At 37.5% G+C, this 12218-nt stretch overlaps 2 protein-coding genes across 8 annotated transcripts in view; both read right to left on the bottom strand.

Moving 5' to 3' along the window:
- Positions 1-678: 678 nt before the first annotated feature.
- On the bottom strand, positions 679-3692 carry LOC121861773. Of its 2 annotated transcripts, none has more exons than XM_042359661.1 (3): positions 3645-3692; positions 1700-2486; positions 679-1460 (listed from the first exon to the last, which is right to left on the bottom strand). In XM_042359661.1, coding segments are annotated over exons 1-3 (1236 nt in total). In that variant the 5' UTR covers positions 3646-3692; the 3' UTR covers positions 679-1012. The 2 variants fall into 2 exon arrangements, with proteins under 2 accessions (XP_042215595.1, XP_042215594.1); XM_042359660.1 differs by having other exon boundaries at positions 3590-3673.
- A 7504-nt stretch (positions 3693-11196) lies between these two features.
- The window catches only part of LOC121861774 (myotubularin-related protein 3-like), a 56581-nt gene continuing 55559 nt past the window's right edge, over positions 11197-12218 (bottom strand). For 5 of the 6 annotated variants that reach the window (XM_042359664.1, XM_042359662.1, XM_042359663.1 and 2 more), the window contains one exon: positions 11197-12186. In XM_042359664.1, coding sequence (XP_042215598.1) covers positions 12030-12186 — 157 coding nt within the window. In that variant the 3' untranslated portion in view covers positions 11197-12029. The remainder of the gene's footprint in view (positions 12187-12218) is intronic. The other variant, XM_042359666.1, reaches the window with a different exon arrangement.

Here is a 12218-nt window from a genome sequence, read left to right on the forward strand (position 1 = left end):
ATCCCCCGCCCCCTGGCTTTTGTTATAATAAATGTTGTTGCCCTAAACCTTTAAACAAAAATAAATGCCATGAAAATATATTTTGCTGCAGCTACAAGTTTGAAGTTCCTATCACAATTCTTAACTGTAATTAAGATCCACGTCGCAGTGATAACGTGTTACCCTCTCACGCATTGCCATAAAGTTTGTGTGAAATTTACAAGATGATGTCACTGCTGAGCCTTGTTATTTACTGCCATCAGTTAGGGACGATAATTCATCACAGTCTGATCAGATCAGATTCGCCTCCTCACTGGGAACACAGCTCGGCCTTGTTGGTGCAAGAGTAGCAAACATGTTCAAATCCAGGATTCTTCTTGTTGGGGGTAATTCGGAGGTTTTGTCCTGAGGTTAACGTGATTCTTTATATAGCTTTAACCCCCTGAGTACGGTGCCCCCTCTGAATGGAATAAAGTCATTTGGCGTTAACCAAATAAAATATTAAAAGTGGCATCCCCGTAGTGAAGGAATTAGTGGAGATTGTTTACTAATAGGTAGGTTGACCCGGGAAGGAAAAGAAAACCCTCCAGAGAAAGTACTGTACATGACCACCTTTGACATAAGTTTTGTAGCCCCTTTTAGAAGTGCTTAAGTGTCCCATTTTGGATCATGATCTCAGGGTTAATAATCAATTTTAAGTTTAGGGATGCGTGTTTATTGGTGGCATAAGTAACATTAACTTTTTTTCATCCAATGCCCAATTGCCCATCCATTTGTTTCCGAGTATTTGAGTCTCTTGTGTACCCCTGATCATCCGAACCATTTGCATACTCCTCAACGCCTGACAGTAACCTTCTCTACCTGAGTGTAGTCGTCTGGCACAATGTTCAGTTACTGGACCAGTGCATGTGAACCTTAATTTAAACATCTCAACTGTATAAAAGTTGTTTTTTTCGTCCACAGTGTTTAGCAAAGATGATGTAAGAAGACTACATTCAAAAGGTTAAATTTACTCAGCTTCCAAAACTGTATTCTAAGATATGACACCGTGTTCGACCCATTCTTCAACCACCGAGAGGAGTCGAGGTTTTAAAAGTGGGTTCCTGTCTACCATCTGAAGCACATTGTTCCTCTCGGAAATTTTCCTGTCTTCCTTATTGCCTAGAATATCTATCATGTCCTCGGGGCGTCTGACCATGTTGGGAAGCCACATGATGCTGTACAACACCCCATAGAATCCCCTGGCAATGTATTCCTGACGCAGCTCCTCCAAAGAGAAAGGCACAGTGGAGCCTCCTGCCTGCATGATTGCACTGAAGGAGGTATGATAGGCAGCCAAAAAGTTGTTAAGGTTAGGTCGACGTATTGGCCCTGTCACGTTGAGGTTGAGCAAGTGTTGGAGGTCCGTGGCCAGGGAAGCTTTACGGCAGCCTTGTAGGTCCAGTAACTTCACCTCTACTGGGTTGTTGCTCTCATCATACCTGTTGAAGTGTAAGACAAAAATGTCATTCAACATCAGACTCAACCAAACGACTAGATCTAGATAGGACCCAGGACGTGTAAATGGTTGAGGCGGTGAACTCTTATATAGTAAAACTATGAAAATTTTTATGGAATCAAGACTTTTCGTCAACACTGCACTAAAAAGGCCAATTTACAGTGCGAAAATTTCCAAAATAATTATTCTATATACGACAATATAAGTGAAAACAAGACCAACCTGAAGAGCAGATTGTTGATCCAACAGTCACCGTGAGTGATAAGAGCGAAGGGAGGCTTCTTGACCAGCTGCTGCTCGTACATGTCCCACACTTGTGGTTTAATTCTTTTGATCCACTCCACCACAGTGTCACAGCCTCCGATCTTCTTGAACATCTCTATCGCAGAGTCCAGGTAATCATCAACAAATGCCCCAAAGTCACAGCCAAGATTAAACTCTCTGGTCCACTCTTTCTTGAGACAGTCGAACTTATCGGTGAGGTCCTGGTCTGGGGTGTTGGTCTGTAGTAGGGCTGAGGCTGCATGCAGCCTGCCCAGTTCCTTCAGGACGAGTGTGGTGTGAGCGGTGTCTATTCCTAGCCTTCTGCTCTCCATTTTGTAACCCTTTTCTCGCAGGTTCTCTAAGAGGATCATCTCCTTCCCCGTCTCTAAACTGTAGTAAACACACTTAGGAAAATCAAGAGGCCTTTGTCCTATTCCTGCAAGCACAGAATTAAGGGCGGGAATGACCTCAGCGTAAAAGTTACATTCTTTTGCAAAAATTATACTGAAGAAGTCATTCTGTTGCGCCCGACTTGGACTGATTTTCACCACGTATGAAACTTCTCTAGCTTGGCCAGCCAGTGAGTACTGTGTCCTGATGTTATAGATAGCGGAGGTGGCGCCGTCAAACTTGCTGGTAAAGGTCTCGGAAGCCCAGGAGACGAGAGTGGCCTGACTGCCCCTGTCAGACACTAGGGCCGCCCTCACCACCTCGTCCGTCACCACGTTCAGCGCTGCTTCACTCACTGCAAAGATAATGCGAGTCACTTTACTGAGGCAAACATACATATGATAAATAAAAAAATTTTTACCGCTTTAACCAACGCTGACGCTACTGTTGAAGTTACGTCTAACATCTGCTATCTTCTGCTGACTCTAATTTCATATTGTGTAAAAATATACTAAATTATTTTATTAAGGATTGCAAATTTCTTCATTACAAATCATGTCCAAAGTCTTTATTTCTTTTAAGTTCAATATCCACAGGTCAAATTAATTTCTATAATTCCTATTCTTTTCAGTGTTTAACCAATCTACTCAGTTATCAGCTGTAGCCCTTCTTGCAGAAAATACTGGACTCAGTAGGCGCACTGAGCTGGCAAGGTGATGATATTGACATTGACCAGGAAGACGTTCTTCTACCAGAATCATCCTGTGAGAGATCCCCTTCAAATTATCCAACCCATCCTCTACCAACCCCAATGCAATCTCCACCAGAATCCTTCAGTGTGTTAGCCAATTTGAGATCAACTGCCTTGATCCTGAAAAAATTCTTCCAAAAACACCATTGCCTTCAGAACTGTCTATTGTTGGACAGCATGTCACCATTACCGAAACTAAAGTTAAGGATTTGTACTATATCCAAGTTATAGGCGAACTATATTTTGTAATTGTAACGAGCATTCATACAGAATATTAATCAAGAACATGGTATATCTTAAAACAAAATATGATGTGCAGTTTTAAGCTACTAATTATCTGTTTATCATATATTAAATTTTCTGTAGTTTGTGTTCGGATCGGATACGTTTTCTCTAGAGCTTAATTGAACCGAGGATTGTGGGTCCCACAAACCTTGCTTGACTTTTTAATTCTATCCTCTTCACCACTGATCGGCTCGTTAGCCGCTTGGGCGATCGGTCACGTCTCTGTCACGCACTGTTGGCAAGTACGCCCAAGACTGTTTGCTCCTCATGTCATACATTCAAAATTGCAATGTTAGTAAATAAAAACTGCTGTAACATAAAATTCTGCATCCAATAAACTTTCTTATACTGTACTCTCTTAAACTTGCCTACACGCGAGAAAGATAGCTCAAACAATATCAAATGCGTTATAAAACACTTGCTTTTAAAAAATTCTTGCTGAACGACTTCCCACACTGGTTATCAGTTATCACTTACTGGCTGTCACGACTCACGATGACAACAAGGAGCCTCTTGGAGTGTCAAGGGATCGTACGAGACTTAAAATTATCGTACAATACAAATTCGTACTTTTTTTGTAAAGGTTTACTTAAGTTGTTTTTCTTTATTTTTGCTATACTTATTTTGTTGATTTTAATTATATTAAAAGAAACGACAACTTGTGGGGTATGGGTTGTTTGGTGTTCACTCGGGATGGGATGGAGAAAGGAAACTCACAATGTGCTCTCTGTATACATGTTGTATTGGATGTACAGTGCGGCTTGGTGCTGGGAAGACAGCTTGGTGACAAGCGTGATGTAGAGAGAGTTGGTTGGTGAAGGTGCTCAGAGGACAGCTTGCGGGTCGTCATGCTCGCCGGCGGGAGCGAGGACCGCAAGGCAGGCGGAGGAGGAGGAGGAGGTGTTGCTGGCTGGTTGGTGTAGGTAGAAAGAGAGAGATCACCACGAGGTCAGGTCTTTTATAGCGGAGGTTGGCGTGGGTAGATAGTTGACCCCCGATCCGTGATGTATGACCCAGACCACGAGGTATACACTGGGGAATTCGTGGGGTCGGCTACACAGCGACAAACAGCGTTTGTAGGGGAGAAATCCACTACAAACTTTCTATTATAATTTTATGTATCTCTCGGGATTTTTTCATTGACTTTATCCTACGATCTTAAATTCATTGTTAGTGGGCAGGGCATCAAAGGTGAGGGAAATTAATGGGTAAAACCACAGTGAACACTGGTGTTATGACATTAAAATTACGTCTCTAGGCTTTCTGCCGCCGCCATTTTTCCTCTAAAAAACTGTATAAATTGTGTTCCATCCCTTTAATAAAATAATTAAGCATCTTTATTAAGTTTAGAATTACGTATATACCGGTTAATCTTTTCTTTACTTATTAAATGCATTCTCTGTTCTCTTTATATCATCTATAGTTTTTTACAGCGTCTCGTGACAATCGTTAGGTAGGGTTTCCTTGGTTCTTTTGCTTACTTTCGTTGGTTTAAATATTTTGTCCACACCATTAGCACATTAATAATCATAAATGAAAACGATAATGCATAGAACCTGACCTAATAGGTTGGGTTTGTAAAGTCACGTTCTAGGTTTTATCCATTTCGTTTCAATTTCTGTTTAATATCATGCTAATAGTGTACAGAGGAAAAATTTAAACCAAATCGCACTCCAGTGGTCCCTCGGTTAACGAACTCAATCCGTTCCAGAAGGTCGTTCGTTAACCGAAAAGTTCGTTAAACGAAACCATTGTTTCAATGGGTTTTTGGGTAATTGGTTCCAGCTCACCGAAAATTTCCTAAATTCAACAAAAATGGTAGAAAAGTTCACTTACTTTGAGGTGTGTATGTAGAAGGCTCCTGGATGATGATGATGATGATGATGATGATGATGATGATGATGGGAATTAGAATGGGGGTGGAGGAGAAGGGAGAAGAGAAGGCATTGGGGTGGAAGAGAAGTCACCCCATGGCGCCATTTCATCCATAAAATTTCAGTTCTCTTGGTGTATTTCAAGATTATTTTCTTTAAATCAACACTGCACTGCATTATACATTGTCAATATGTAAAATATATTTCAAAATGACCAATAATTTGCTTGGAAACAGAAAAAGAGCATTTAGTTGAAGGGAGTCTCAAGCAAGATGTTACCTCCACTGAAAACATAGAGAGACTAACGCCTGTCTGGTGTGTTAACAGGCTGGATGGCACACCAGAAACTAGTTTCTTTACCTTCAATTATGTTCAATAGTTGTTAAAATGACTAAAAAAGTTAATATTAAACTTTTAAAATTATTGAATAGTATAAACTTCTTGATATTTACTAAAATAGTAAGGAATTTAAGCCCTAGAACCGATTAATGTATTGGCGGACTGATACTAAAGCTGGTTGCCCGGTCAGTGCAAGCGAAACCACGTTGAGGTCGGTTGGTAAGAAGTTCGTTAACTGAATTGAAGATCCTTATGGAAGGCAGTTCGTTAACCGAGGCGTTCGTTAAACGAGGGGTCACTGTATTTTCTTCTGGTGGTAGCGCTTTCGTAAACCTTTGCCCCTTTTTCACAATACAGTACATATTGGTACTATCACAACGTTCTGTCAGATTGTTCTAGAGTTCACAACCTTCATGCCAAAATACTTTGCCCTGACAGTTTTCTGAACTTGTGGCTTCTTTAACCTGAAACTGTGACCCCTAGTGATGGTGGTGCATATCTGCCAGGTCTAGGTGTTAACACTTGACTGAATAATGCCTTCTGGGGTGTTTATACACTTCTATTACATCACCCCTGGCCCACCTATAATATAAGGTAGGCACTGTAGGCGTTCTAATCTCTCTGGGTAACTGAGGTGTCGTAGCGGAGGCATCAGTCTGGTGACCCTCCTTTGGACGTTTACAGTCAACAGACAGTCTCTAGACTTCACTTCATAAAGGTGAAATATGCTGTAAGATTTAATCAAACAAAAAAGTAATAATAACCACACAAAGGTTAACGTTAAAAGCTTGCCCCAATCCCCATTTGTCTTTCAGTGTAGGAAGAGACAATCTAATTGTTGTAGTCGGTTAAATAACTCAATTGTAGTTAATCAAATATGAGACCCTAAATAGATGACGAAGTGACGTTAAACTCTAGCCACTAAGAAACTCAAATTGTGGCTGATAAATACTTTCATATACTGTACAGCACATAACCGGCAGAGAAAATCATGTATTGTATGAAATGCCGAGGCATTCTATACAATGCCTTGAAATTTTAAGGCTAAGTATGAAATGAGATTCTTTTAATCTGATATTTCATACTTTACCTAGGGATCATAATCACCTTGTTTCTCGAGGTGATTTCGAATTGAGTTTGAAATTATTGCTGCCAGTAATTTTCCTACAATTCTTGAAAATCTATCATATTTGCTATCTTCCAGGATTCTGTTACCACACCAGTTTTTAATGATATGATAAACAATTTGATAAGGTCATACAGTACTAAGCTCTTCCTTACATTATTCAAATACTCTAGCACAGGGGTTCTCAACCATGGGGGAATTTCCCCCCTCAGGTTTTCAGGGGGGGGGGGAAACTGATACTAATATGGAAAAAATAAAGGATTTTCAGTATTATATGCATATTATTTGGAATGCACTTTTTGAGGCAGACAATCTTGGAAAGGAGGGGGAATGACATTCTGACGTATGGTGAAAGGGGTGCATGGGGTAAACAAGGTTGAGAACCACTGCTCTAGCACACAAGTTCTGTATAGTACTGAATCATATCCAGACCTGGCGACTTATTAGGTTTTAGTCTTTTTATTAACATTACTAACTTGTTTAATCGATTTTATTCACTATCTGTTGATTGTAGGTACCAAGGGTATTATGTTTAGGTTTTCAGATGTGACAACTAATAAAAATTATGTTCAAAATCTTGCTAATTACCAGTTAGCTGGCCAGTATCCAACTAGTGGTCCAACCTTATTCAATGCTTTAGTCTGGTACAATCGCTTTCACATTCCACAGCATGTTCATATGGAAGCAACTATATATAAAAAAAAAAAAAAAACCCTTAGAGATCCTCACTTTTACTACTTTTATTTAATAATGTCTGCTTTTCTTATATTGTACAATATCTTTCCTGACCATTTCAGTAATTCATAAAAATAATTTTGGAATTACGTCGCATTTTGATTCTTCTATATACTATATAGCCTTTTCCAATCCAATCAATGGGTCTGTATATAGCTTTACGGGTCAATCCCCATACTAAAATATAAAGTAGGGGCTCAACAAACGTTTGTCTTATCAACTACTACCGGGCAAACCCCAACCAGTATGTAACATGGATGATTATGCAAAGAAGGAAATAAATGTCTTCATTAACATCCATGAATGAGTGTGTCAACAACCAGCAGCCTCACATGCTGAAATGATGTATAAACTAATTAAAGAAACTAAACCAATTACAATAAAATTAGGTGATGCAGTCGGGATTAACTGTTGATTTGAATAACCCCCATTGCAAAAGAAAGCTACACAAATGGAAGTGTTAGTAAGTGATGATTGGAACTAACAGGATGAAAAGAAGATACAGTAAATGGAAATAAAGAATGTGGAACTAAAACAACTGTAGCATAGAGCTGATGATGAGGATCCACTATGTGGTATAGAGACAGAAAATGAGAAGTAAATGGCTGTAAACACAATAGAGTTGCCTGATAGGAAGACCAAGGATAGGATGAAGGACACACTAGTTAGTAAATGAAGGGAATCATGATATTAAGTCTGTTCTCTCCCTACATAGAAATACTGAATTTTTTTCAGTTATTTCAGTGTACCCCTGTGCAGTACTCTCACTATGTTAAGGATTAGACAAATTCAACTTAATCCATGTATTTACAGATATTTAACATATTATACACATATATAACTAATTAAAGGAGGCTAGTGCACAAGGACTGGTGAGTATGCATGCCCCAGACACAGCTCAAAAGCATTCAGGTTGTCAACCGCTTTAAAACTTCTCTACTGATTATCTTGGCTGCCTGATTAATGTCAATATGCTAAATTTTAAAATCAAAATTTGTAATACATAGCAAGATAATAAATATTTGAATAATAGCTATTCACACTTTTTAGTCAAGTTTTACACCAATAAAAACAATTTTATATTTTTAACCACAAATCATGGCCAATTAGTAGAAATTTTGGACTACTCCCTACTCAAACCCTTCATAAAATATTAGAACAAAGTCGTACTAATAAAAGTGGAATGGTTCTGCAACCACAATATTGGGCTCGCAGGCATCAATACTATCAATTCTGCTTAGAGCATCAATTTACGAGTGTCTCTGGCAGTACAGTACTGCAATATGTGGCACCTATATCTCTCTACCAAAATGTGATGTAATCACACTGGGGCACATCATACTGCAAGGGAAATATTACACAATCACACCTTTGGGGCTTGCATCAAGTGCTCATCTTGTCCTGCCAAATTTCATCAGGTTTACAAGAGGTTCCTAATAAGTTCAAGTGTCCACTCTTCTGAGATACCTGATGTACTGTACAGTAACTCACTATGGTCAAAATATCACAAATGAAAACCGAGCTTCAAACAAAATAGCAGTTAACTCCACTCTGTGATGAAAACTCATTCATAATGTATTACAAAAAGCTGAAATTATAAGTGTCAGTCAGCTGTCAAGAATACATCATAATATTACCATTAACATAAAATAATTAAAACACATGAATAAGCAGGAAACAACAGGTACCTTCAGATCCTGAAAAGTTTACTTTATTACCTGTTAGTGTATTAGTATTTTAAATAAAAGTATTAAACCTAACAGTAATTAATCTGGTCTTTGACTTGAACCTAACAGGTATAAAGCATGTTTCAACATAGCTCAAACCTGTCAATTTTTATGCTTAACAAAAATAAATGACAAACTTTACCTATGTATGAAACCTAAAGTTCAGCATTTGGTGCAGTGAAGTTTCAAGCTTAAATTCTTAAAATCATATTAATTTTTTCTAAGATTTCACAGCCTTTGCATTATTTGCATTGTTTCCCAGTCTCTTACATCATCAAGATTCCTTAAATATAAAACAATTAGCAAATTTTTGCACCATGATGCTAAAAGCTTAAATGAAGACTGTGCCTCACCACCAACAGTAGACTAAAGTCAGTGTTACAGCAGTTATTATTGCCTTCTCTTTATTCAGTCATGACAATGAATTCCACAGTAGCACTGTGAACTTAGTCCACTGCTGGGAACCCTGTACACTGTACTGAAGACACTACAAAGGAAAAGCTGGGTATGCCCTTGAGCAAAAATAAAATAAGGTTCCCAGCAATAATATATGGGTATGTTTTTTAAAACTTCAAGTCCTGTTAGCTTGCTCAATGCTTGGAGGGTTACACACACCAAACGGCAAAATAATAAAATAATTTCTGTACCTGTGAATTACAACCCCTTTAGATAGCAAATGTGCCAAGACTTTCTTTGCCTGATCCCAAGACAATGAGCCATCTAATATCAGACTTAAAGGTGATGTCTGCCGTCATATTTATTATAACAAAATAATATTTCAAGCCAAATTGAGTATACATAAGCCCCAAAATTTACACCCTTCAACCAACTGGTAGCAATATACGGCAAACTATTATCTTTACATTAATACATACGCTATTAATCATTTCTACAACTGTAGGCTTTATGTTTACTATACGTGTCTTGTATACGTTGGGCCTACATGCTCAGCTCAATCAAACCTTATGAGAAGACTTAAAGCAAATGTGGTTTTCCACATCACGAGTATGAAAAATTCTTGAGTTAATCATTTATTTATATATTATAATCATGACTTAACCATAGCTTTGGTTTGGTGTCCAGTGCAGTAAATGTTCAATGATCCCTTCTTCCTATCAATCCATTTGTTCATAAACTGTACATAATAATCTATTCATATAATTAAAAATTATAATACAGTACAAGAGTAATGGAACCTGTCTTAATAATTAATAAAGACTACCTCCTCAAATCAATTATTCAAGTAATAGATATAAATATGATTGAAATAACATAACAGTAGTGAACAAAATCCATAAGGCTTGTTGAGCACAGCAATGACTAGCACACCTGGAGTTAAAATTCCACCCCACCTTTTCAACCGCACATATCCCCATATTTCCCTTCTAAAACTGACATGAGCAACTCCTTTTCACCAGAAAACACAAAACAGAGCCTACCTTACATCATATCACATTTGTTGGGTAAATGTCCCTAATTAAACAGTTTAATTACAAAGTGCTACATGAATAGTATACTGATACACTAACCACAGCATGAGTACTAAAAACTTGGTCATGAACCAGTACATCAAAGAGTCACCTTTATCAATATTCTGCAAAGAAACTTGTAGGGTAGGCAGAGGAAAAACAGCCATCTGGAGGGTTCAGACATCACTAAAGCAACTACAATCCAAAGGATCACATGTCTACACAGTTGCCAATATTTCCATACCACAGTGTTAACCCAAATAAATATATATATATATATATATATATATATATACTCTCGTATTATACTTAACATGGCCAGACTCAAACTCTCAAGTTTTGGAATTTATAGCAGAAGAACTGCAAAGACAAAAAGTCTCGAGGAACCTTACATAATGGCTAATAATACCTAGCGTAAAATATTCTAGTGACAAGTTCATAACACAAAGAAAATGACCATAACAGATCATCATCATTCAAAAATAGTTTATATACAATAACTATCACTGCACCAACAAATATTTACAGGTTACCAAATTTGCACATAATCTCAAAAAATAATCTTCCTACTTTCTTTACAGCTCATTATATATTGACATAAAAGCAAACTTTATCAGAATGCTTGGGGTAACACACCTTCAACCAGCATACATCCAGAAAAAGTTTATATATATATATATATATATATATATATATATATATATATATATATATATATATATATATATATATATATATATATATATATATATATATATATATATATATATATAATATATATATATATGTGAAGTGAAAGCAAACATTGTGCATTCCCAGGTTTTTTTATGGGATATTAATTTCTTGTTCTGAAGTGAGTTTACTTATGCAGTATACTGCATATAAAAAGAGGGTAAACCATGTTCCTTCTAACGTAAAACAAAACCCCTAACACAATACAGTATAATCTCATCTCTGTGAAGATGAGTAAAATCTTAGAACCCCAACCTCAAACACCAAAGAAATAAATATCTTATGACTGAATGCAGATAAGCAAAAATATACCAAATGACAAAAGTATTCATATAACAAATAATACTGAAATTTCCAATCCCCACTTTTGAAAAGGACAAATAAACTACCTGAATACACAATTATCTGATAACAATTGAACAAATATATACTGTAATTGCCACCGATGCAATTTCGTTTGTCAAATATTTTCAAACAAAAGTACCTCCTGCTTGGCAAGAGTAGAAGATAGGTGAAGGAGAAAGCACAGTACGGAGGAGACTATTCTAGGACCCGACACTTCTCACAATGCACACTGATATTATCGCTGAGCACTTTCCAAAGTACTGACAGGTGTGACCAAGCAAGATGGACTATTTTATGCCCCACGCATGAAGGGTTTGCTAGTGATAAAAAATAAAACACATGAAATTTTAACCACTTCGAATTCATAACGAGTAGTGGCATTGTTGTTGTCATGTTTAGTATATACTTCTTGCTCCCAGATGATGGAACATGTCATAGCTTGCCCCTCAACACCTTTTAAGTGACCAGCTTCTACACTTATTACTAGTTTCTTATTTGCATTACAAACTCTCCAGTTAATTTGAAGCAGCAGCCAATATTTTTGGTTTTGTGTGTTCCATGCCAAGGTTGAAGAAGCAAGATCCACACACCCTGACTGGTTGGTACAGTTGCTCTCTTGGAATTGGGATGCTGTGCTCTGAACACTCGGAGCAGAAGATTTTACCACAACTCCTGCAATCAAAATAAGAAGTTTAAAGATTAAT

The sequence above is a fragment of the Homarus americanus genome, unplaced genomic scaffold (assembly GCF_018991925.1).
Source record: "Homarus americanus isolate GMGI-L3 unplaced genomic scaffold, GMGI_Hamer_2.0 scaffold8148, whole genome shotgun sequence".
Lineage (NCBI taxonomy): Eukaryota > Metazoa > Arthropoda > Malacostraca > Decapoda > Nephropidae > Homarus > Homarus americanus.

What these genes read in the sequence shown, in the direction of transcription:
- LOC121861773 (XM_042359661.1), bottom strand. An exon ending in ATCAACAATCTGCTCTTCAG is followed by an intron (nt 1,461 to 1,699) that starts GTTGGTCTTGTT and finishes ACACTTCAACAG; the next exon opens with GTATGATGAGAGCAACAACC.